The sequence below is a fragment of the Chiloscyllium punctatum genome, chromosome 17, assembly GCF_047496795.1.
Source record: "Chiloscyllium punctatum isolate Juve2018m chromosome 17, sChiPun1.3, whole genome shotgun sequence".
NCBI lineage: Eukaryota > Metazoa > Chordata > Chondrichthyes > Orectolobiformes > Hemiscylliidae > Chiloscyllium > Chiloscyllium punctatum.
Genome location: NC_092755.1, coordinates 89,153,994 through 89,179,689, shown reverse-complemented (window position 1 = coordinate 89,179,689; position 25,696 = coordinate 89,153,994). Strand labels below are relative to the sequence as shown.

The 25,696-nt window shown below is 41.7% G+C and overlaps 1 protein-coding gene across 3 annotated transcripts in view; it reads right to left on the bottom strand.

The window, feature by feature from the left end:
- Nucleotides 1-25,696, bottom strand: part of LOC140488091 (uncharacterized) — a 69,563-nt gene that overhangs the window by 32,413 nt on the left and 11,454 nt on the right. For all 3 annotated transcript variants that reach the window (XM_072587831.1, XM_072587832.1, XM_072587830.1), the window contains 4 exons: nt 14,374-14,527; nt 9,126-9,271; nt 4,244-4,376; nt 1,412-1,618 (listed from right to left, as the gene is read on the bottom strand). In XM_072587831.1, the coding sequence (XP_072443932.1) occupies nt 1,412-1,618; nt 4,244-4,376; nt 9,126-9,271; nt 14,374-14,527 (640 nt within the window). The remainder of the gene's footprint in view (nt 1-1,411; nt 1,619-4,243; nt 4,377-9,125; nt 9,272-14,373; nt 14,528-25,696) is intronic.

The window sequence follows — 25,696 nt, the reverse complement described above, 5'->3', positions numbered from 1 at the left end:
GCTATAGGGAGACGGTGAATAGGCTGGGGCTGTTTTCCCTGGAGCGTCGGAGGCTGAGGGGTGACGTTATAGAGGTTTATAAAACCATGAGGGGCATGGATAGGGTAAATAGACGAGGTCTTTGGGTGGGGGAGTCCAGAACTAGAGGGCATAGGTTTAGGGTGAGAGGAGAACAGACCTAAGTGGCAACTTTTTCACGCAGAGGGCGATGCATGTGTGGAATGAGCTGCCAGAGGAAGTGGTGGAGGATGGTACAATTGCAACATTTAAAAGGCATCTGGATGGGTATAAAAATGGGAAGGCTTTGGAGGGATATGGATCGGGTGCTGGCAGGTTCGACTAGATCGGGTTAGGATATCTGGTTGGCATGGACAAATTGGACCGAAGGGTCTGTTTCCCTGCTGTACATCTCTATGACTCTCTGACTAGTGGAGTTCCTCAGGGGTCAGTGTTGGGACCACAACTATTCATGTTATACATTAACGATCTGGATGAAGAACTGAGAGCTTTGATACTACATTTCCAGATGACACAAAGGTAAATGGAGGGGCAGGTACTGTTGAAGAAGCAGGGAGACTGCAGAAAGACTTGGATAGGCTAGGAGAGTGAGTAAAGAAGTGGCAGCTGGAATTTAATGTGGGCAAGAGTTATGTACTTTGATAGGAAGAATAGATTTTTAAAAAATGGTTAAAGGCTTCAGAAATCCAAGATACTAAGGGATTTGGGAATTGTAATTTATGATTCTGTTAAGGTTAACCTAGATGTATAGTTGGCAGTTAGGAAGGAAAATGCAATGTACAATTCATTTCAAGAGGCCTAGAATATAAGAACAGGGACACACTAAAGAGACTGTACAAGGCTATGGTCAGACTGCATTTGGAAATTATGAGCAGTTTTGGGCCCAGTATCCAAAGAAGGATGCGCTAGTCTTAGAGGTGATCCAGAGCAGGTTTACAAGAATGATCCTGGGGAGGAAGGGCAGGTTGAGGACTCTGTATTCAATGGAGTTGAGAAGGATGAGGGAGGAGTGGACTCAAACTTCCACAATACTGAGAGGCCTGGATAGATTGAATGGGGAGAAAGTGTTTCCACTAGTAGGAGAAACTAGGATTCAAAGGCACAGCCTCAGAGTGAAGGGACAACTCTTTAAAATGGAGATGAGGAATTTCTTCAGAAAGAGGATAGTTAATCTGTGGAATTCATTGCCGCAGAGGTCTATGGAGGCCAAGTCACTGAGTGTATTTAAGACAGACATTAATGTGTTCTTGATTGGTAAGGATCAAGAGTTGCAGGGAGAAGACAGGAGAATAGGGTTGAGAAACTTTTCAGCCATGATCCAATGGCAGAGCAGACCTGATGGACCAAATAACCCAATTCTGTTCCTATATCTTACTGTTTTTAACAAACATACCTAATGTATTGCCGATTTTGTTGTGACTTAGATCCAAGTATTTTAATTTATGTGAAGTGCTTATGGCCTCAGCCAGGTGCTCAGCAGCCTGATCATCAAAATAGTTCCCAGAAAGGGTAGCTCGCAAGAGTGTTATATTTTCCATGAGCATGGAGGAAATTGCTTTAGCCCCATCAACTCCCAACTGGTTGTCTGATAAGTCAACATCTGTAAAAGTTAGAAAAAGACACAGGAGTGGTTAATAATGATTGGCTTCCAATTTATGTTAAAATTTAAAACACCAAGGTTTCAGTATTTTAAATTAAGCTTTTGATTCCTAATGAGTGGTTCACGTCTGATCCTGGCTTTATTCCACATTTTTAGCAGATGTCTATAAAAGTGCATTTTTCAGCAAAAGTCACTGGATAGAAATAAGAATCCAAAATCCAGGTTAACATCCCCATTTCTTATATTAGGGAGACCAAAGCCAGCTGGGAACCCTTAATTACCTAAATGTGAAATCACAACTTGGGACTGTAGTGATTGGAACAGGGTCAGTCAGGCAGACCTCATAGAATACAAGTTCCCTGATTGAACCAGATTAACAGCCTCAAATCAGGGAGCCGTGGCTGATTGACATTCCTATTTATATTTGAGGTTCTGTTGACTCAAAATTGGCTCTGAGATAGCTAGATCAGTATCAAGGACACGACATGTGTAAATAAAGGGTGGTGGAATACCAGCCTCGATGAAAGTTATTTTAATGACAGAAAAGCATATTCCTGAAGAAATTCAATCACAATAGATATCTTTAAGTTGGGGTAAGCAATTCTAGCAGAAGAAACAGTCCAAACTTTGAAGGCAGGCTTAAAGATACAGCCTACAGCTTTACTAGATACTAAACTGTTCAGGGTCCCAATTGATTATAGGACCACCTCTCTTGCAACTATAGGGATAGCTCCAGCAGAATTGCTTTTGAGTAGAACACTCCGCACCAGGTTAAACCTGATCTTTCCAGGCCAGGGGCTGGAGTGGAAAACACAATCAGGAATGCCAACATCAAAAGCAAAACTCCATTAAGGGAGACAGACAGTTTACTTCAAGGGTTGAAGCTTGGCATAGGAACTACAGGAATGGCCATACCTGGGTAAGAGACATGGTCAACACGAGGTCAGATCCAGTGATATATAAACTTCAGGTAGGTGCGATGGTCCTGAACAAGCACATGGACTATATGAAAATTGCAAACTTGCAAATTGTGTAGAAGAAAAACATGCCTGAGTCCTCGAGAGCCATTTTGTCAGTTCTTCCTCTCTATAAAGCATTGAAGATACCTCGGAATTGGAAATGGGCAGGATGGATGGCACCATCACCACACCTTTGCTGCCTGAAGGGATGAATTTTTTTCCGAGATGTTCTGGGTGCAAGAGGCAAGCTACTGTGTGTTATATGTCATCTGTATCAGAGGCAGAGGCAGAGTCAGAGTTGGAGGAACCTGACCCAGTGCTAAAATGCCCCAGGAGGATCTACATAAGGAAAGAACTGACTTATGTCATCAGACTCAGACAGGGAGGGATGTAATGATTATAATGGAGGTCAGGCAGATGGACCTCATTGAATAAGAGTTCCATGATTGGACCAGATTAACTGCCCGAATCAGAAACCCCTATCTGACAGATCTAAACAGGAGTTTCAGAGTTTCCGTTCACTCAGAGCTGGCTCTGAGGAAGTTGGATTAATGTCAAGGACACTCCATGTGCAAATAAAGATGGACTTGGTGACGGGGTACTGGCCTAGAGTTATTTCAAGGATTGCTGGGTTTTAAAGCTTAGTGTCAATAATATGGTGCATTCTGCACTATAAGCTAAGTGGGTGGGGAACTCGAAACTAATAATTAGAAGTCAAGGCAGAAATCAGGTGAATCATAAACCCAGCAACAAATATTTTATATTTACAAAGAACTTACCGGGGGTGTTTGTACTCCAAAATTACAATGTCACATAGAAAAAACATCAATTATCGGAAATAAGACTTTAAGCTAGCACACAGTAAAATTAATCCACTCTAACAGTGCGGAACAATGGGCAATGGTTTTAGGTACTGATCAAGGTATATAGGTGTAGAATATTGCGCTGCTGGCTGGCAGGCTGCTTAGCGATCCTTAAAAGGTGGGTAACCTACTTGCCTTAACAGGCCACTAATTAGGTCTATTGTCAGATGCCAATTAGATTTTCCAGGTGTGCAGAAACAGAAAGGAACAGTGTAGCTGACTGAAGGTGGCCTTCTCACAGTCGACCGGGGCTGTCAGTGCACTAGGTAGGCTTTGTGAACCTCCTCAATAGGGGCCTAGTTGCCAAGTTGAAGAAATGGCACCTACACATTGCAATTACCATCTCCCTTAACTTGAAACACAAGAGTCTGCTTCCCTACTGGTTCTTCAGCTTTCACGATCAGTGGCTGATCACACCTCTGGCTACTAACTGGACTGGAAAATTCGTATCAGAGTGACTTCCTCAGAAGTGTGGGGTCAGCAGCCAATCCTCCCCCACTTCAACCATTTGAGATTGATGGTAGGATTCTAAAGCTCACAGGCAAAATTTAGTTCAAGCACACAGCTAATCAGAAGCTGCTTTTTACCAAATATGACAATCTTGTCCATTGAAGTTGATGAACTGAGTCCACCAATTGAGTTTTTAAACATTGTCCGATGTGTTCCTGGTTCTCTAGCTCCCTCCAGAAAAATGCATTTCTTACAGGAGATAATGTCACAGTGGAATTATGTGGCAAAACGTACAACACACTGCTCTGCAGGATCAGGGTAATACATTAAAGATAGTGCTGAGATATTTAAACCTGTAATGTAACAATTTTCCATCAGCATTTCTGCAATAGCTCTGGCACCCTCTGCCTCCAGCCAGTTATCCTTCAGATTTAACTTGGTGATTGATGTGTTGGTTATCAGAGAAACAGAAATTGCCTTGGCACCCTGAAAGTAAAACAAAAAGTTAAGTGAAATTTCTCTATTCCAGAGGTGAAGAGAGTGTCAGCCCTTGACATCAAGGCTGCATTCAAGGAGCAAAATTGGAAATCAATGGGCAGCAGGAGGCACATAGGAAGGTGGTTGTGGTTGTTGGATGTCAATGACTTGAGCTCCACAACATCTTTACAGGAGTTCCTCAGAGTAGTGTCTTGGCACAACATCTTCAGCTGCTCCATCAATGACCTTCCTTCTGTGAGGTCATGAGTGGGAATGTTCGCTAAAGATTTAACAATGCTTGTACCATTGACCATTCCTAAGGCATGTTCAAATGCAACCAGATCTGGACATTGGAAAGGAGGAGGGGGTGGAAAGGAGGAGTGGGGGTGGAAAGGAAGAGGGGGGGGGGGGGGGGGGGAGTGGAAAGGAAGAGGGGGGGGGGGGGGAAAGAGTGGAAAGGAAGAGGGGGGGGAATGGAAAGGAAGAGGGGGGGGGAAATGGAAAGGAAGAGGGGGGGGGGGGGGAGTGGAAAGGAAGAGGGGGAGGGGGGGGGGGAGTGGAAAGGAAGAGGGGGGGGGGGGGGGGGGGGAGTGGAAAGGAAGAGGAGGAGGAGACTCAGACTTGGGATGACAAATGGCAAGTAACATATGGGCAGGCTATGACTATTCCCAATAACAGACACCCACAGGCCTTTGATATTCAATAGTGTTACCATCACTGAATCCCCCACTATCAACATCCTTGGCGGGGGCGGGGGGGTCACCATTGATGAGAAACTCAATTGAACTTGCACATGCACAGTGGCTACAAGCGCAGGTCACAGGCCACAGGAATATGGTGGAGTGTAACTCACCTCCTGAATTCCCCAAAGCCTGTCCACTATCTACAAGACACAACTTGGGAGTGTGATGGAATAATCCCCGCTTCCCTGGATGGGTGAGGCTCCAACACCATTCAAGACAAAACAGCCTGTTTGATTGGCACTACATCCACAAACATCCAATCCCTCCACCAATAATGCTCAGTAGCGGTAGTGTGTACTATCTAAAAGATGCACTGCAGAAATTCTCCAAACTTCCTCAAATCCTTCTAAACCAATGACTATATAATCTATAAGGGCAAAGATACATGGGAACACAACCACATGTAAGTCCCATCATAGCGACTCACAAACTTGACTTGAAAATATACGCTGTGCCTTCACCGTCACTGGGTCAAATTCCTGCAATTCGCTCCCTAAGAGCATTGTGGGTCAACCCACAACAGGTGGATTATAGACACTCAAGAAGGCTCATCACCGTATTCTTCTCAAGGGCAACTACGAACAGGCAATAAATGCTGGCCAGCCAGCAAGGCCCAAATTGCCTATAAATGAATAAAAAATTGCCTTACTTGAGAGATTTTACAAAATACACAAAACAGTAATATAAAATTCACAGTGAGACTACCAAAATGTGAAACACTGGCTGCAATGAAGAAAGGTGATGTTAGTTTTGTCCAACAAATCACTGAAAAATGTGTTTTTTTGTCTTTTGAATGACATGACAAACCATCTCAGATGGATGTGAAATATTCCATGGCGTTACAGAGAAGTTTTCCTCAGTGTCCTGGTCAATATTGATCTCTCAAACAACACCATCACAACAGAATATTTGGTCATTATCACAATGTTGTTTGCAGGAGATTGTTGTATGTTACAGTTAAAATACAGACAAAATAAAAAGAAAATAATTGGCTTTAACTGTAACTACAAAAATGCTTAAAATAGTTAATGAACTACTATGAATTAACTGTTCCAAAAACATTCCATAAACACAACCTTGGCAAAGGCAAATTCAATAAAACAGATTGTCTCACATGCAATTCCAGCAGTAGGAGAACCTCAGACTTTAGTTGTAACAAAGAGAGAGGAATATGAGCTTTCATGTCCAGCTGGATGTAAGTTTGCTCGCTGAGCTGGAAGGTTCATTTTCAGATGTTTTGCCACCATACTAGGTCACATCATTAGTGATCCTCCAGTAAAGTACTGGTGTTAGTGACCTGCTTTCTATTTAATGTGTTTAGGTTTCCTTGGGTTTGTGATATCATTTCTTGTGGTGATGCCAGTTCTTGTTTTTTTCCCCCTCAGAGGGTGGTAAATAGGGTCAAAGTTGATGTGGTTGTTAATAGAGTTCCGGTTGGAATGCTATGCTTATTGGACTTCTTGTATATACCTCTGTTTAGTTTGTCCTAGGATGGATGTGTTGTCCCAGTCAAAGTGGTGTCCTTCCTCATCTGTATGTTAGGATACTAGTGAGAGTTGTCATGTCTTTTTGTGGTTAGTTTCATCTCACTAGTATCCTAACATACAGATGAGGAAGGACACCACTTTGACTGGGACAACACATCCATCCTAGGACAAACCAAACAGAGACACACACCAGAATTCCTAGAAGCATGGCATTCCAACCGGAACAAACACATCAACTTGGACCCCATTTACCATACTGAGAAAAAGAACAGGAAATGACATCACCAACCAAAGGAAACCTAAACACAAATAGAAAGCGGGTCACTAACACCAGTGATTTACCAGAGGCTCACTGATGATGTTACCTAGTGTGGTGATGGAACGTCTGAAAATGAACTTTCCAGCTCAGTCAGCAAACTTACATCCAGAACCTCAACCTAAGCTGCAAATCTTCTCAAAACTTGCTTTCACATCCAGCTTCAAAGACCTCAGAAACTGCAGCAAGCTTAAACCAATAATCCTGGTTTTGTAGAATTTGACCCTACCCCATTCATGCTGCTTCTATTGTCCCAACTTTAAATGTTTCAAGGTCTCATAAGCTGTTTACTTTATTGGCTTTGGAGAAAACTGGTCATCACCTCTATATCAACCTTCCTTCACAAAATATACCTCTTCAAATCTTTGTATCACCATAAAAATGTTTCGGAAATCTTGTGGTCACGAATATACTATGTAAATTCAAGTCAGATTTTTTGGACTGGTAATATGATATTATCTCAGTTTGAGAAGCAAAAAAAGCCAAATGCAATTTTCATCATATTTCCTTTGTACGCAATAGCTCACCAGTAAATCAAATGGAGCATCAGCAAATTAAAGAAAAATACAGGTTGCAAAACAATCAAGTGCAGTCAACCATAAACCTCCTCAATCTTACCCACAACTTTTATTATAGTACAATCTAAGCATAATGTTGTAAAATAAATGATAATCAGATAGGGCGGGGAGTGGAGGAGATATCAACTTCAGTCCTGGGGGTGGTAGTGGCAATATTGCTGCTGGTGGAGGGGTGGGGGAGCAAGTGTGGTATCTCCACTGGCAAACACCATTTATCGCAATTACTTCAAAAAGACAAATATTCAGCATTTTGATGAGAGAAATAATACAAGTGTTTCATGGTGATGACTGACTGAAAATGCTGGAAACATTCAACTTAGTCATTTATCACAAACTAACATGCATCACCAAAAAAAAAGCAAGGCTTTGCTACTACTAGTGCATCAAATGTAATTGATGCCAAGAAACCACAATATAAATCATAACAAATAAAATCATAATATCATAAAACATCAATGAAAATTCACTAAATTGTCCTAATGGCAGGATCTCAGCATAACTAACAATGCTGGAAAATATATCAAATAGAATCAAAAGTCAACATTTCCAAGCTTGAGAAGGAAAAGCTCCAGACCTTCTGATTTTAACTTTTCTGAATTAATTTATCATTGGAAATTCTTCCCAGTTTTCAAAAGATTCTGCCACAGCAACAATTATGATTTTATATCTCTTAGATTTTTACAATTCTGATATTATACAATTTGTTGTAGCTATAGCAATAGTTCACACTCAGTGTACTCCCTTTGAAGATAAATATTTTGACTTGACATGAAGGTTTAGTTTCCAAGGAAAAACTAGCTACATTTGGACACAAAACCCTGATAAGAACTGATGAAATACAGTGCAATAAAAAGAATTTTCAAGATATTAAGTTATTTTAAAGTGATAGTCTTCTTTACAGACTGGACACGCATCTCTTTTCCCATTGTATATATTTAGTTCTCATATTTAGGGCTCAGCTAGCTATTTTTAAAAAGGTGGTCATCCACTTTTACATGTTTTGCAGAAATTGTATATTACGAATTTTGGGTGCAAACAAGTTTGTCTTTACGTGATTTTTTTGATTACTATCTCAATGTGTATTTGGATAAGATTGATAATATTAAGTAGGCGTTAATGATACTTTAAAAGGCTTGCTGATGGAACAGAAGTTTTATTTCCCCAAAGATTTTCAAGTGGATATGTTTTGATCAGGAGTTCCACACTTGTTCTGGTTATTATTTGGCTTATTGGATATATTTAAAATGGGTATGGAAGGGGCTTGAATAAAAATAAAATATCGCAGATGCTGGAAATTTGAAATAAACACAGAACATACTGAAGGAACTCAGTAGTCCTGGCAGCATCTGTAGAGAGAGAAACAGAGTTGACATTTTGAGTTCAGTATGACTCTTCTTTAGAAGTAGTGCAGAGTGTTATCTGCACCCTTTTCTAGTACCCAGTGAAAACTGCGAAATGCCAGGTGTCCGAGGATTCGAACCTGACCGTATTTTAAGCAGCTCTGGATTTGTTTCAACTCTGAAAACATCTGGGCCGAAGAGTCAGGACAAGATAAAAGGGCAGCAGACTGTCAATAACAAGAATGTATCAGTTCTTTTAAAAAGAAACAAATTTAAACAATTTAAAAAAATTACCTGAGGGCCAAGCCCATAATGCATCATAACGAGTTCTGTTTGATTCATGTTCCGCAGGAAGGAAGAGATTGGTACCACACCATATGTTTCACATGCTTGTTTATACTTGGTTTTCCCTGTGTGATCATAGGCTTTCAAAACCCCTTCTGAAATAGAACATTACAAATTTAATGAAGGTCTTCTGGTGTACTGTAGTGGTAATTGCCCTACCTCTGGACCAGATGGCACCAGTTCAAGTTGTATCTGCTCCAGAAATGTGTCATAACATGTATGAAGAGATTTACACATAACACTTAGAAAGTTAGCAAGTTTTATATTACAATAATGAAATGCAATATGCTATACCCTTATTTAAATTAAAGTTGTAGTTTTAATACAACCTGTCACAACACACACTGTTCTGATATTTGTGTGAAAATTCTTCACGCTCAAATATAGCAAAGTTGCCTTGCTGCTGCATGATTTTAGAACATGACTGCCTCTGTAGTCCCACCCAAGTAATCATTCTTTACGAACCTAATTAGCTATTTGGTTGATGGGGTCACCAGATCTGAAGTGAAACAAACTGTCACTCAACACTGACAAATGCACATCTTCCTACAATGGTTCTATAGGACAGTAAAGAATTGAACCCCCGTTCCCCCTTTCTGGGGACTTTAAGGTAATCTTCTGTTAATTCAAACCAGGAATTGAACTGAAGCATTTTTAATGTGTTTGGCTCAGTCACAATTGCTTTACTAATTGATGCATTGAAAACAGAGAGAGATTGTTATTTTAAGATAGGTTTTCCTCTTTCCTTTGTTACTGTTGCTACTGACACCAACTCGTTTGTTTTTCAAGTTACGGGATTTGGAAACTGGACCATTATTTCTTGCCAGTTCCTAGTTTTTCTTGAGACGGTGGTGGTTAGCTGTTTTTTTGAACTACTGCAGTCCATGTGCTGTAGGTTGACCCACAACATTGTCAGAAAGAGAATTCCAAATTTTTGAGCAACAGTGAAGGCACAGTGATATATTTCCAAGTCAGGATGGTAATGATTCTACAATAGTTGTGTACATGCAATTTCTGAATACAACATAGCAATAGCAAACAAAGAACATAATATCACAGTACAGGGCCTTCAGTCTTCGACGTTGTGTCGCCCTGTGAAACCATTCTGAAGCTCATCTAACCTACACAATTCCATTCTTGGCCATATGCCTCACCAATGACAATTTAAATGCCTGTAAAGTTGGCAAGTCTACAACTGTTGCAGGCAGTACGTTCCATGCCTCTACTACCGAGTAAAGAAGGTACCTCTGACATCCCTCAAATTGAAGCTACGCCCCCTCATGCTATCCATCACCATCCTTGGAAAAAGGCTCTCACTGTCTACCTGATCTAACCCTCTGATTATCTTCGATGACTCAATTAAGTCACCTCTCAACCTTCATCTCTCTAGTGAAAACAGCCTCAAGTTCCTCAACTTTTCCTCATAAGGCTTTCCCTCCATAGCAGGCAATATCCTAGTAAATATCCTCTGAAGCCTTTCCAAAGCTTCCACATCCTTCCTATAATGCAGTGACCAGAACTGCACGGAATACTCCAGTTTTGCACAGCTGCAGCATGACCACATGATTCCAAAACTAGATCCCTCTCTTAATAAGGCATACGGTGTGTTAGCTTTTAACAGCCCTATCAACCTGGGTGGCAACTTTGAGGGATCTATGTACATGGACACACATCTCTCTGCTCATCCACACTACCAAGAACCTTACCATTTGCCCAGGTCTCCGCATTCCTGTTACTCCTTCCAAAGTGAATCACTTCACACTTTTCCACATTAAACTCTATTTGTCAACTCTCAGTCCAGCTCTGCAGCTTATCTATGTCCTTCTGTAACAACATCCTTCAGCAGTACCCACAACTGTACCACAATTATGTTGTTCACAAATTTACTAACCCATCCTTTCTATGCCCTCATCCAGGTCATTTATAAAAATGACCAACAGCAATGGACCCAAAAGAGATCCTAGTGGTACACCACTAGTAACTGAACTCCAGGATGAACATTTCCCATCAACCACCACCCTCTGTCTTCTTTCAGCTAGCCGATATCTGATCCAAACCGCTAAATTGCCCTCAATCCCACGCCTCTGTATTTTATGCAGTAACCTAGCATGGGGAACCTTATCAAATGTCTTACTGAAATTCATATACATCACATCGACTGCTTTACCCACATCCATCTGTTTGGTCACCTTCTTAAAGAACTCAATAAGGTTTGTGAGGCATGACCTACCCTTCACAAAACTGTTTTGACTATCCCTGATCAACTTATTCCTATTGAGAGGATTATAAATCCTCTCTCATAACCTTTTCCAACACTTTATCAACAACCAAAGTAAAGCTCGCTGGTCTATAATTACTAGGGTTGTCTCTGCTCCCCTTCTGGAACAAGGGAACATTTGCTATGCTCCAGTCTTCTGGTACTATTCCTGTAGACAATGACGACATAAAGATCAAAGCCAAAAGCTTGGCAATCCCCTCCCTGGTTTCCCAGAGAATCCTAGGATAAATCCCATCTGGCTCAGGGTATTTATCTATTTTCACACATTCCAGAATTTCTAACACCTCCTCCTTGTGAACCTCAATCCCATCTAGTCTAGTAGCCTGTTTCTCAGTATTCTCCTTGACAACATTGTCCTTTTCCAATGTGAATACGGATGAAAAATATTCATTTAGCCCTTTCCCTAGCTCCTCTGACTCCACACACAACTTCCCATTACTGTCTTTGATTGCCCCTAATCTTCCTCTCCTCATTCTTTTATCTCTTATATACCTTTAGAAAGCTTTAGGGTTTTCCCTGATCCTATCTGCCAACAACTTCTCATGTCCCCTCCTCGCTTGTCTTGGCTCTCTCTTTAGGTCTTTCCTGGCTACCTTGTAACTCTCAATCACCCTAATCGAGCCTTCACATCTCATCCTAACATAAGCCTTCTTCCTCTTGACAAGAGATTTAACTTCCTTAGTAAACCACAGCTCCTGCGCTTGACAACTTCCTCCCTGTTTGACAGGCACATACTTATCAAGGACACACAGTAGCTGTTCCTTGAATAAACTCCACACTTCTATTGTGTCCACGCTCTGCAGTTTCCTTCCCCATCCTAAATATAAATCTTGTCTAATCACATCGTAATTGCCTTTCCCCCTGCTGCGGATCTTGCCCTCCAGTGTATACCTATCCCTTTCCATCACTAAAGTAAACCTAACTGAATTATGGTTATTATCACCAAAGTGCTCCCATACCTCCAAACATAATACCTGGCTGGGTTCATTACCCAATACCAAATTTAATGTGGCCATGCCCCTTGTTGGCCCATCTCCATATTGTGTCAGAAAACCCTCCTGCACACAATGGACAAAAACTGACCCATCTAAATTATTTGAACTATAGTATTCTCAGTTAATATTTGGAAAGTTGAAGTCCCCCATAACAACTACCCGGTCATTCTCGCTGCTATTGAGAATCAACTTTGCTCTCCTTTCCTCCACATCTCTGGAACTAATTGAAAGCCTAGAGAAAACTCCCAATAAGGTGACCTTTCCTTTTCTATTTCTAATCTTAGCCCATACTATCTCAGTTGATGAGTCCTCAAATGTCCTTTTGCAACCATAATACAGTCCTTGACTAACAATGCCACATCACCACCTCTTTTATCATCTTCTCTGTTCTTACTGAAACATCTAAATCCCGGAACTTGCAACAACCATTCCTGTCCCTGCTCTACCCAGGTCTCTGAAATGGCCTCAACATCAAAACCCCAGGTACAGACCCAAGCTGCAAGTTCACCCACTTTATTTCAGATGCTCCTGGCGTTAAAATAGACACACTTTAAACCAACGTTTTGCTTGCCGATGGTCTCTTGCAACCCTGAACCTTTATTTTGGATCTACTCTCAAGCTCCTCTATACTCGAACTACAATTTAGGTTCCCACTCCTCTGCTGAATTAGTTTAAACCCACTTGAAGAGCATTAGCAAATTCTACCTCCAGGATATTGGTACCCCTCTGGTTCAGGTGAAGACCAAACATCCTGTTCGCAGAGGTCCCACCTACTCCAGTAAGAGCTTCAATTATCCAGGAATCCAAAACCGTAGCTATGTGTTCAACTCCTCTCTCTCCCTATACCTTACCTTGCTAGCACGTAGCATAGGTAACAAACCAGAGATAGCAACTGTTTGTCCTAGCTCTTAGCTTCTACCCTAGGTCCCTGAATTTCTACCTGAAATCTCTATCTCTCTTCCTACCTATGTTGTTGGTGCCTATGTGGACCACAACTTAGGGCTGCACCCCCTCCCCTGCAAGGATCCTGAAAACACGATCAGAGACATCACTAACCCTGGCATCTGGGAACCAACACACCAACCACGAGTTTCTCTTGTTCTCACAGAACCTCCCATCTGCCCCCCTAACTATGAAGTCCCCAATACTAATGGTCTGCTCCTCTTTTGCCTTCCCTTTGGAGGAACAGGGACAGACTCTGTGCCAGAGACCTCTGCCCCATTGCTTACACCTGGTAAGTTCCACCTCCTGAATGATCTGAAGTGATTGACATAGTGAGATAGTATTCAAAGTTAAATAACCAGGCAACAACTGGAATAATTATTGCCCCAGTTGATTGCTCTATTTAGGCAGGAGTGAAAACTTGGATCAATTGCACTCTTCCTTAATTCAAATATGGAGGCCAATTGTGCTCCTATTTGGAAAACAACTGTTTATTGAATTATTATGGCTTTGTGGGAGAATTACTAGACTCCAGAGACCCAAATGTCATTCTAGAGAACCAGGTTTGTATCCTATCATGGTAGATTTTATAATTTGAATTTGAAAGGGGCTCTTGTGATGCAGAAGTAGGGTCCTACCTGTGGACCGACAGAACCTTGGCCTGCGTTCAAATTCCATCTGCCCCAGAGCAGTGTAATAACATCTCTGAACAGGTTGATTAGAAAAAAATTTTTTTTTTTTTTTAAAAAAAAAGACATTGAATCATTACAATCATTAAGCTGGTATCTTATTCATGTTTATGGTGCACTGTCACATCAAACACTGGAATTACCCACTAAAACATGGAGATTATTTCTTGGGCAGTTTTTTTAAGTTTTCATGCTTTACTGAAGAAGTTTCATTATCTTTGATTGCACATCCCATTGTTTGGGATGTATTTTGGGCTTCTCATTAATCCAATGGCATTCTTAGTTTTTCTTACCATCCAGATCTTCATCTAATTCTCCATTATCTAGCATTTCATCATCAGAAATATCCTCAAATAATTCAGATACTTTGTGGATAGGTGCTTCATGTGTGCAGATTTCTTCTTGGTATTCCTTTGCCTGAAAGCTGCTTTGCACTCGAGTAACTGTCTGGAAAGTATAAAATTGAAACGAAATCAGATTAATCAATCTACATTAGCCTCATATTGGAAATTATACCAGCAAATCATAGGTCTATTAAATGTTCCATCACAATTTAAAAAAAAATTCATTTGTGGGACGGATGCTGCTGGCTGGCCAGCATTGATAGCTCATCCCTATTTACCCTTGAGAAGGTGGTGGTGAGCTGCTGTGTTGAATCGCTGCAGCCCATTTATTGTACAGCCATGATGCTGGGAGGGAGAGAATTACAGAATTTTGACATAACGACCGTAAAGGAACAGCAGCATATTTCCAAGTCAGGGTGGTGAGTGGCTTGGAGGGGAACTTGCAGGTGGTGGTGTTTCAAAGTACCTGTTGCCCTTCTCCATCTGGATGGAAGTGGTTGTAGGTTTGGAAGGTTCTAAGGATCTTTGGTGAATTTCTGCAGTGCATCTTGTAAATAGTACACACTGCTGCTACTGAGCATCGGTGGTGAAGAGATTGAATATTTGTAGACATGGTGCCAATCAGGCATGTTGTTTTGTTCTGGATGATGTGAAGCTTCTTGAATGTTATTGGAGCTGCACCCATCCAGGCAAGTGGGGAGTATTCTATTACATTCCTGACTTGTGCCTTGGAGGTGGTAGATAGACTTTGGGGTGTTAGGAGACAACTTACTCACTGCAGTATCCTTAGTCTCTGATCTGCTCTTGGACCAGATTTAAAAAAAAATATATTTATTAGCAAATTTTTTTAACTTCACAAACACATTGTATTTTTCAATAATTTTAAATCGGTACAATAAAAAGAAAAAAAAACAAATTACAATACAACGACTGTCTACTAACTACTAACCTACCCCTTGCAAGGCAACACCAATAAATACGCAAATAACTAATAGATCAAAAAAAAAAGTAAAAATAAAAAATAAGAACAATACAGAACAGCTATGCTCGGCATAAAAACTCCCAAACAAAGGAATGGGAGCATTGTGTATATATATCCGTATTAACTCAGGAGACCCCCTTCAGGGCCCAGGGTTCGACAAACCTAACCATGCTGGTTAAACAAATGCCCTAGTTAAGATAGCTGACAAATCTATACCTAAATAATTCAAGTAGGGCTGCTATGTCTTATAAAAATGGTCTGTTGTGTGGTAAACCATGTTTGTAAAAAGGCCCAAGGGAATGTGCTCCAGAATTAAATTTCTACCATCCCAGCAAGCCCAGTGGGTTCTCAGACACCCAGCTCATTGGAATATTCTTCCATGCACAGTACGCAAGAACATTAAATAGTTTCTTCCCACGCCCGTCTAAAGATAGTAAACTCGGTAGACCTAAGAGGAGAGTTATCGGGTCTACTTTGACTTCAGTCCTCAATATTCTGGATTAGTGGTGCTCGTTGGATGCTGCCTGAACTGCTGTGCTCTTCCAGCACCACTAATCCAGAATTTCGTTTCCAGCATGTGCAGTTCTTGTTTTTACCTTCAGTCCTCAATAGCCTCCCTCTCTCTCCTGCCACAGCGCTCCAATAAACACGGAGCCTGGGGCATGTCCAGAAGCAATGGGTAAGAGTGCCTACACTTATTTTACATTTGGGGCACATTGAAGATGCCCCTTTTTTTAAAAAAACTTCACCAGATGGTCCACTGCCATATGAACCCTATGCAGAACTTTTAACTGCATAGTGCATGTCCTATTACAGATTGAGATCTTTCAAGTATTCTCCCATGTTTGAGAAGAGATCTCCACTCCTAGCTCTTGCTTCCAGATCTCACATAACCGGTTAATATCCTGCCAGGCCCTGCCATCCAGCAGGTGATAGAGGGCACTAATCAAAAGGGTGCTTGTGGAATGTAGCAACAACCTCTCTGTATGGGGCTTATAGGGCTTAGTGAGAAGTGTAGTCTTCTTCTGGATGAAATCCCTAACCTGAAAAAAATGGAAAAGATCTGACGGGCAACCCGTATTTGCGGCTAAGTTGCTCAAAAAACATCATAACCTCCCCTCAAACAAGTCTCCCAAACTAGAAACTTTTCTCGCTGCCCATAGTTTGAGCTTTGAGTCCATCACCCCTGGTCGGAACCCTGGCATGCCAACTATAGGCGTAAGTGGCAAAGTCTTGGATAAGCGACCTCACTCTGACACATTGTCATTGGTACAGTCAAGGCGTGGAGGGCAATAGGGTTCCAGCAGTGGTCCATAACTGTCTTCATCTTATCCGTGAACAACAGGTTAATAAGAGGGCACTTTGCCCAGGAGGCCTCGATATACAGCCATATTGAGTTTGGGTCGTTACCTACCCAATCGCAGACAAAGGACAGTAGGGAACTCGATTGATACCTCCTGATGTCTGGGAAATCAACTCCTCCCCCTCCTTAAGGCAACTGCAATTTAGTAAGTTTGATGAGGGGCCACCCATGATGCCAGACAAAGGAACCAAACCATCCCATAAGCTTCCGCAATGTTGACCTGGGAAACATTATAGGGAGCGTACACATAGGATAAAGCAAACTAGGAAGAACATTCATCTTAATGAGAGATATTTGGCCTAGCCATGAAATTGGAAGAGCCTCCCATCCCTGGAGATCCCGCCTAATATTGTCAAGCAAGTGAGCAAAGTTAGTCCAAAATAACAGATCAAACCTGGAGGTAATGCCTAGGTATCGGAACCCTGCCCATGACTACTTAAAAGGGAACTTAGGGCCTAGCGGTTCCTCCGGTTTTGCAAAGTTAATCTTATTTCCTGAAATAGCCCCAAATGAATTGATGCATGGTATCAAATGGGGTACGGCGGTCATCGGCTTGGATAAAAACAGAAGGACATCATCCGCGTACAGTGTAATCTTGTGTGCCCTCGATCCCACTTCCGGAGCGGTTATGTGGACGTTCTGACTATTGGCCTCTGCCAGCGGGTCTATCACCAATGTAAACAATAACGGTAAGAGAGGGCAGCCTTGCCGACTATCCTTACCAATCCTAAAATTCCCAGACTTCACCCCTTTGGTGATGACCGCAGACAGAGGGTGGCAATATAAAACCTCCACCCACCTAACAAAGACCCCACGCAACTCAAACCGTTCTCAGACATAAAAAAGATACGGCCATTCCACACAGTCAAATGCTTTCTCTGCATCTAAGGAAATCACCAACCCCTGAATCGACCGTTGCTGACAAACTTGGACCATATTCAGCAATCTTCTTATATTAGAGGACTCACAGCCCCTTATAAAGCCTCTCTGGTCCTCTTTAACAATATGGGGCAACACCTATTCCAATCTCAGCACCAGGATCTTTGACAGAATCTTGAAATCTGAATTCAATAGAGATGGGCCTGTATGAGGCACAATCCTCAAGAACCTTCCCCTTCTCAAGAATTAAGGAAATATTAGCTTCTCTCAAAAGATGGTGGTAGGCATTCATGCATATAGGAGTGATTGTACATCTTCAACATCGACCCTGACAGAATCCCTGTAAACTCTACCAGGGAACCATCAGGGCCAGGCACTTTTCCACTCTGAATCTGCCTAGCTGCCTCCTGTATTTCCTGAACTGTCAAGGGGGCATTAAGGAGATAGGCCTGTGCCAAGGTTACCCCTGCGAGGTCTAGGTTCTTAAAAAAGGCCTCCATTGTAGCCCTCCTGTCCTTGCAACCTTCAGACTGATACAATTCAGAGTAAAGTCTCCAAAAGGCCTCATTAGTCATTTTAGCATTGTATGCAAGGACCCCGGCGCTGTCTCTGATTGGTGTAATGGATTGAGGAGCACATTTTTTCCTAGTCAGGTATGCTAAATACTTCTCCGGCCTACCCCCCATACTCGAACAGCCTTTGTCTAGCAAAAGCAAGATCTTTCTTCACGTTTTGTGTCAGTATTGAATTCAAGGCAGCCCAGAAGGGCCTTGATCCCGCTGTAGCTTAGTCACCGAAGATAGTGCAAAATATGCCGCCTCGGCGGCTTTCAACTGTGTCTCAAGGAGATGCTGCTGTTCCTCCTTCAGTAGTTTCCAGCTAGCTGAATAGGAAATAGCTAATCCCCTAGCAAAGGCCTTAGTGGTCTCTCATAGCATAGACAGACTACTAGCCGTGCCTGAGTTGATAGTCAAGAATTCCTGAAATTCTTTCAAAAACGTATTCCACAAATTTGGAATCCTTAAGCAGAAAAGGGTCTGCAAACCTAGCCCCTCACTCTTGGCCTTAACTTCCAAATATACCACTGCGTGATCAGAGATAGTTATATTCCCAATCTTGCAACCCATCATCGAATCTAGAAGGGCTGAGGGAGCCAGAAAGAAATCATTCCTAGTGTGACATTTATGTGGGTTTGAAAAAAAAAAGTGAAATCCCTGCCGGTAGGGTGAAGACATCTCCAAATATCCACCGACCTCAACTCCTCGCATAAGTCAGCCACCTGCTTGGCCTGTGAAGCACTAGTTGGGGGCCCACTAGGCATCCTGCCCATTGTTGGATCCAAAAGACAATTAAGACTCCCCCCATAATAATGTGCTGTGTTCCAAAGACACTCAGCTTAGAGAAAGCAGTAATCAAAAATTTGAGGGGATGCACCGGAAGACAGTAGACATTTAAAATGCCATATTTCTCCACCCCCACCTGCCCCCCGCCATGTATCAGGCTTTAAGTATCACAAACCATCCCTGCTCATCTTTCACCTGCTCTAATAATGTGAACAGTAGATTTTTCTGGCTAAGTACGGCCACTCCCCTACTTTTAGTCATAATGGATGAAAAGAATACTCGGTCATAAACCTTTGCATTACTGCTTCTGCTATGAGTCCAGAGATCGGTGAGCCCATGGGTGTTCCGTTGATTTGTTCGTATATCTGGTTGTTGAATGTGAAGTGTGTTGTGAGGCACAGGTCCAGTGGTTTAAGTATGCCGTCTTTGTTGATAGGTTCAACGTCCTGTTGTCTGTTCTGTATGTCCAGCAGGTTGGGTATTGTTTCTCTGGCTAGGGTTTTGTCGATAGAGGTGAACAGTGCCGTTACATCAAATGAGACCATGGTTTCTTCCTTGCCTATATTTCTGATGATGTCCAAGAACTCCTGTGTTGATTGTATAGATTGTCTGGATCCGCTGATCAGGTGTTTCAGTTTCTGCTGTAGTTCTTTAGCCAGTTTGTGTGATGGTGTCCCTGGTAGTGATACTACGGGTCTGAGTGGGATGTCTGGTTTGTGCACTTTAGGTAGTCCATAGAATCTGGGGGTGTTGCTGCTTTCACGTTTCATTCTTTGTAGGTCAGACCTGGTTATCTGTCCTTTTTTTGTAGATTCCTCAGTGTGTTGGTTATCCTATTGGTGAGCTGTGGGGTGGGGTCAAACTCCCTCTTTTGGTAGGTGTTGGTATCTGCAAGTAGTTGTTGTGCTTTTTGGATATATTCTGCTTTGTCCAGGATGACCGTCATTCTGCCTTTGTCTGCTGGTAGTACGATTATGTTCTTATCGTTTCTTAGTGAAAAAAAAAGGGCCACAACACACTGCAGCACACCAAAGCTGCAAAAAGAGGAAGAAGAACACCTATACAATGTATGCGCCAAAAACGGATACCCTCGCAATTTCATCAACAGATGCCTAAGGGAGAGACAACAGAACGAGGACATGCCGCAACCCAAAGGACTAGCCACACTACCATACATCAGGAGCATTTCTGAACTGACAGCCAGACTACTGCGACCACTAGGACTCATAACAGCACACAAACCAACAGCCACACTCACCAGAACAAAGGACCCGATACCCAACATGAGCAAAACTAATGTAGTGTACAAAAATCCCATGCAAGGACTGCACAAAACACAACATCGAACAAACAGGAAGACAGTTAACGATCCATATACACGAACACCAACTAGCCACGAAACGACATGACTAGCTATCCTTAGTAGCCACACATACAGATGACAAGCAACATGAATTCGACTGGGACAACACTACCATTATAGGGCAAGCCAAACAGAGAACAGCCAGGGAATTCCTAGAGGCATAGCACTCATCCACAGACTCTATCAACAAACACATCGACCTGGACCCAATATACCGGCCACTACAGCGGACAGCTCGAACTGACAACCGGAAGTGGCAGAGACAGGCCACTATAAATGCCGGAGGAAACAGCACAGAAGCGCTTCACAGGAGGCTCCCAAGCACTGAGGATGTCGCCACAGGGGACGAAACGTTTGCAAGACAAATTCCCAGCTCGGCGAACAGAACCACAACCAAAGGAAGACTCATTAAGATATTGATTCTTTGCAAGCATGTAGGATGTTGATACAGATGTGGGCATTATTTATGTTCAAACCTTGATCTTTAGCATTGGCAAGTAGCTTTATTAATGAAAGCTACATACGTTGAAATATAAAATGGTGCAAGTTTTGTTACAGTTGTACAAAGCTCTGATTTGGTATTTGTTTGAATTGTGGACAATCTTGGCAGGACAATTGTCCGTAAAGCCCTTCCAAAGATGGGTTGCAACTTCGAGCATTTGAGAGCTTTACAAATGCAGGTAGTTACAGTTCTGCATTGACAATAACACGGAGTAAAGTAATTGTAAAACTCTGGTAGTGTCCAGCTTAAAACATTGCTCAATGACAAGTTGTTGAGGCTCTCAGAGGATGAGGTTGCATATTTCTTTCATGCCCTGATGAGTGCAAGACAAAGTGCTCTGACTGTGTCTTTTTGAAATGTGAAAGCAATTGTATGTGAAGAATTTCAAAATGTCAAGCAACTATTCTGTTGAACAATGGAACACAAGCAATAGTTTCAATAGATTGTTCATCCAACAATTCAAACCAGACCTGGTCATAATGGTGTACTTTAATAAATGGATAAACACTGTTGAACCCTCCCCTGGTACCATTTGAAGGAAAGGTTTCTCCAGTGTCCTGGCTAATTGTTATTTTTTTAAACTAACTAATTTAAAAATATATCCAGGATCACGTATTCAATGTCATCTGACAGACTTTGCTGTGCACATTCTCCACAATAAAATGTCATAAAGAAGTTCTGGCATTATCATATTGCTGTTTGTGAGAGTTTCCTGAGCAATTTGACTACCAAATTTCCTATAATACAACAGAGACTATACATCAAAAAGTACTCCATTGGCTGCTAGTAATCCAGCAGTTGTGAAAACCTTGAGTTAGCAATTGACATTATTCCCTTTTGAAAGTTACGCTTTGACTGGTTTCCTTGTGGGCAAGGGTATTTGACTCAACAATGTTAAAATATAAAATCCTAAATAATGGCATGCATTGCACCTATGAAAACAAAAATGTTTTATGGGGACCGGGTAGCTTTAGGACGTGGGAGGAGCCCACTATGCAAATTTAAGTATTTACTTCCTACTTGTGGCAGAGTGGTACGATCACTAGATTAGTAGAGCCATAGAGAGATATACAGCATGGAAACAGACCCATTGCTCCAACTCCTCCATGCCAACCAGATATCTTAACATAATCTACTCCCATTTGCCAGTACTTGACCCATATCTCTCTAAACCCATCCAGATGCCTTTTAAATGTTGTAATTGTACCAGCATCCATCACTTCTTCTGGCAGCTAATTCCATACATGCACCAGCAAAAGGTTGCCCCTTAGGTCCCTTTTAAATTTTTCCCCACTCACCCTAAACATATGCCCTCTAGTCTGGACTCCCCCATCCCAGGGAAAAGACCTTGTCTATTTACCCTATCCATGCCCCTCATGATTTTATAAATCTTGTTATGACATAAAGTAAACCCTCTGGCTTAATTTAAACCAGCAACACAGAACAGATTTATCCCGTGCAGTAATCTGTAAATTTGAGAGGGCAAGAAAAATTTAAAAGAATTAACAACTTTATTTCTTAAAGTATAACAGAGAATAAATAACTTATAACTCCTTCCTCTAATCTAGCTTTTATCTTCACTTCTGTAATACTAGTCCGATAATACCCCCGATTAAGATTTACAAAACAAAAAATTTCTTATCTCAAAACCAGGCAGCTTTTGGTTCTTCTCTGTATTCCTGTCTTCTTTTTGGGGACTCTGCTTCACAGGTTACTGATCGATAAAGGTAGCTTTAAGAGAGCTATTTTTTGTGCAGTCTTTACAAGCTGGTATTTTGCAGTTCTCCTCTCAACTGTTCAATTTTCCCTGGTCATATATCCCCAAAACATCAGATTATGTCATTGGCTTTGAAGCTTGTCAACATACTAAATTCAAATGATTGGAATTTAGTATTTTTCATGGTATAATTTAAACCGATTGCCTGGAGACAAAAACAAATTCAAATTTGGCCAACCAGCTAATCAAGCTGTCCAACCAAATGTTACATTTTTTTTCCAGAACATTTGGTGCGTGCGGTCAGGTGATTCTACTAGCTTTTAACTTTCTTAAAAAGGTCCAGTACACTCATCTTCAAAACACCTGCCCCCAAAGAAAAAAAAAGGGACCATCATAATGAAAAGATGAAAAGTAAAGGGCGGCACGGTGGCACAGTGGTTAGCACTGCTGCCTCACAGCGCCAGAGACCCGGGTTCAATTCCCACCTCAGGCGACTGACTGTGTGGAGTTTGCACATTCTCCCTGTGTCTGCGTGGATTTCTTCTGGGTGCTCCAATTTCCTCCCACAGTCCAAAAATGTGCAGGTTAGGTGAATTGGCTATGCTAAGTTGCCCGTAGTGTTAGGGGCAGGGCTAAATGTAGGGGAATAGATCTGGGTGGGTTGCGTTTCGGCGGGTCGGTGGACTTGTTGGGCCAAGGGCCTGTTTCCACACTAAGTAATCTAATCATATTTTCTTTTTTTAAAAAACACATTACCTTAATAACAGATTAATTTAAGTTCACCTTAAGTTGTTAACATATACATTAAATACATTTTAGATGAGATTTGTATTTATCAGTTAAATCTGCAACAATGTATCTGTGATTACATTCTTACGACCCACAACATGTGTGATTTTTAAATTTAAAGTCTGGAACCTAAGACTCCAACAAAAGCGTTCCAAGAATGTAAGCAGATTGTGATCCGTGTACACAACCATCTCCGACACATTTAATGTGGATGTCACGGACAAATATTGTAAGGCCAGTCCCAAACTCAATAGTTCCTTCCATCATAGAGTATTTCCTTTGGTGGATGTTGATTTTCTTCAAAAAGTAACCAGCTGGCAGTTTAATCCCATCCTCATCTTCCTGCAGGGCTATAACTCCAACTCCAATGTCATTAGCATCGATGGCGACTTTAAAAGGTTTTGAAAGGTTTGGTGCAACTAAAACTGGTTTGGTGGTTACTATGGCTTTCAAATGATCAAATGTCTCCTGACATGGTTCTGTCCACCAAAACTTTGTTTTTCTTTAGCAAAACGGTTAATGGTGCTACTGCTGAAATTTGGAAAAACGTCCGATAGAATCTGCTGAGTCCTAAGAATTGAAGCACCTCTTTCTTCGAGTTTGGTCATGGAAATTCTTCAATGGCCTTCGTCTTTGGATTCTGTGGGGTCAACATTCCATGACTGATGTTATGTCCCAAGAACGTCACCTCTGCTTTCGCGATTTCAGTTTTGTTTAAGCTTATCACCAGTTTTGCTTCTCATAGTTGTTCAAAAGAGCTCTGCCAAATGTACCATGTGATCTTTCCAGGACATACTGAAGATCATTACATCATCCAAATAGACTGCACAGTCACAACTCTGTTGAGTCTTTGGAATGTGGCAGGTGTGTTTTCCATTCCAAAGGGCATTACTTTAAACTGATATAACCCATTTGGGGTTACAAAATGCATGGTTACTGGCAGGTACGTTTAAGTCCAACCTGGTGATGTAACTGGCTTGTCCGACTTTCTCTATATAGTCATTCAACCTAGGAAGTTGATAGGAGTCAGATTTTGTAATAGTGTTGAACTCCCAATAATCCACACTGAATCATTGAGTCCATCAGGTTTGGGAACTAAGACGCTTGGCAAACTCCACTCGCTCTGGCTTGGTTCGATGATGTTCTTGTCGAGCATGGTCTCCACCTCCATCTGGACCTGTCTGGTTTTGAAAGGATTAAGCCGATAGGGGTGGTGTTTTATCAGAGCAATATTCCCTACGTCTGCATTAGTCCTCCCTATCTGATTCTTACACAGGTCCTTTTACTGCAGTAACAAATGTTTCAACAGCATTCTATGTTCCCGAGAAAGACAGCTTACTAATAACCTATCCCACTCCTCAATAACTACTCTATTTTTTAATCTATTTTGAGGCACATCAAAATCCACATCCTCTGGATTGGATTCCTCATTCTGCAGGGCAGAAACTAACACCTGTTTCTCCAGTTCTTTCTCTCTAGTGTAATACGGTTTCAACATGTTCACAGGACATATCCGATACCTTTTTTATCACCCCATCTGACATCTTTACTAGATAGTTCACCTGACTCAACTTTTTCTTAATTTGATTGGGACCACTAAATCCAGCTTTGAAGAGATCTCCTATTACTGGTAACAGTACTAACATGTCATCCCCTTGGGAAAACATCCAAATCTCAGAACTTTTATCTGCCCCCTATTCTATACCATGCCCTCTTTAGGTGCTGTTTAGCTAACTCACTTACTCAATTTAATCTCTCCCACCTCCGATACATAATCGAAGTGTGAGATCTCAGACTTTGGTCCTGTCAGTTTTTCTTTAATTAATTTCAAAGGGCCTCTCACTTCATGCCCAAATGTTAACTCAAAAGGGAGTGAATGGAGTAGATTCATTTGGGGCATCTTTAATGGCAAACAATACGAATGGGATACCTTTATCCCAATTGTTCAGGTAATTCTGACAGTATGCTCTAAACATGGTCTTCAAAGTCTGATGCCACCTTTCAAATGCTCCCTGGGATTCACGATAATATGCACTGGATTTAAAGTGCTGTATACCTAAGCTATCCATAACCTCCTTAAAACAGCCTAGCAGTAAAATTTGACCCTCAGTCTGACTGAATCTCTCTGGTATCCCATACAGTGTGAAGAAAGCTACTAACTCCTACTACCGCCCTTTTGCCTTGATACTTTGTAATGGTGTTGCCTCCAGAAATCTGTAGACACAGCAATAATGGTTAACAAGAACTTGATCCCACTTTTTGTTTTAGGGAGGGGACCGACACAATCAATTATAACTCATGTGAAAGATTCTTCACAACAAAGGTGCTGGTTTT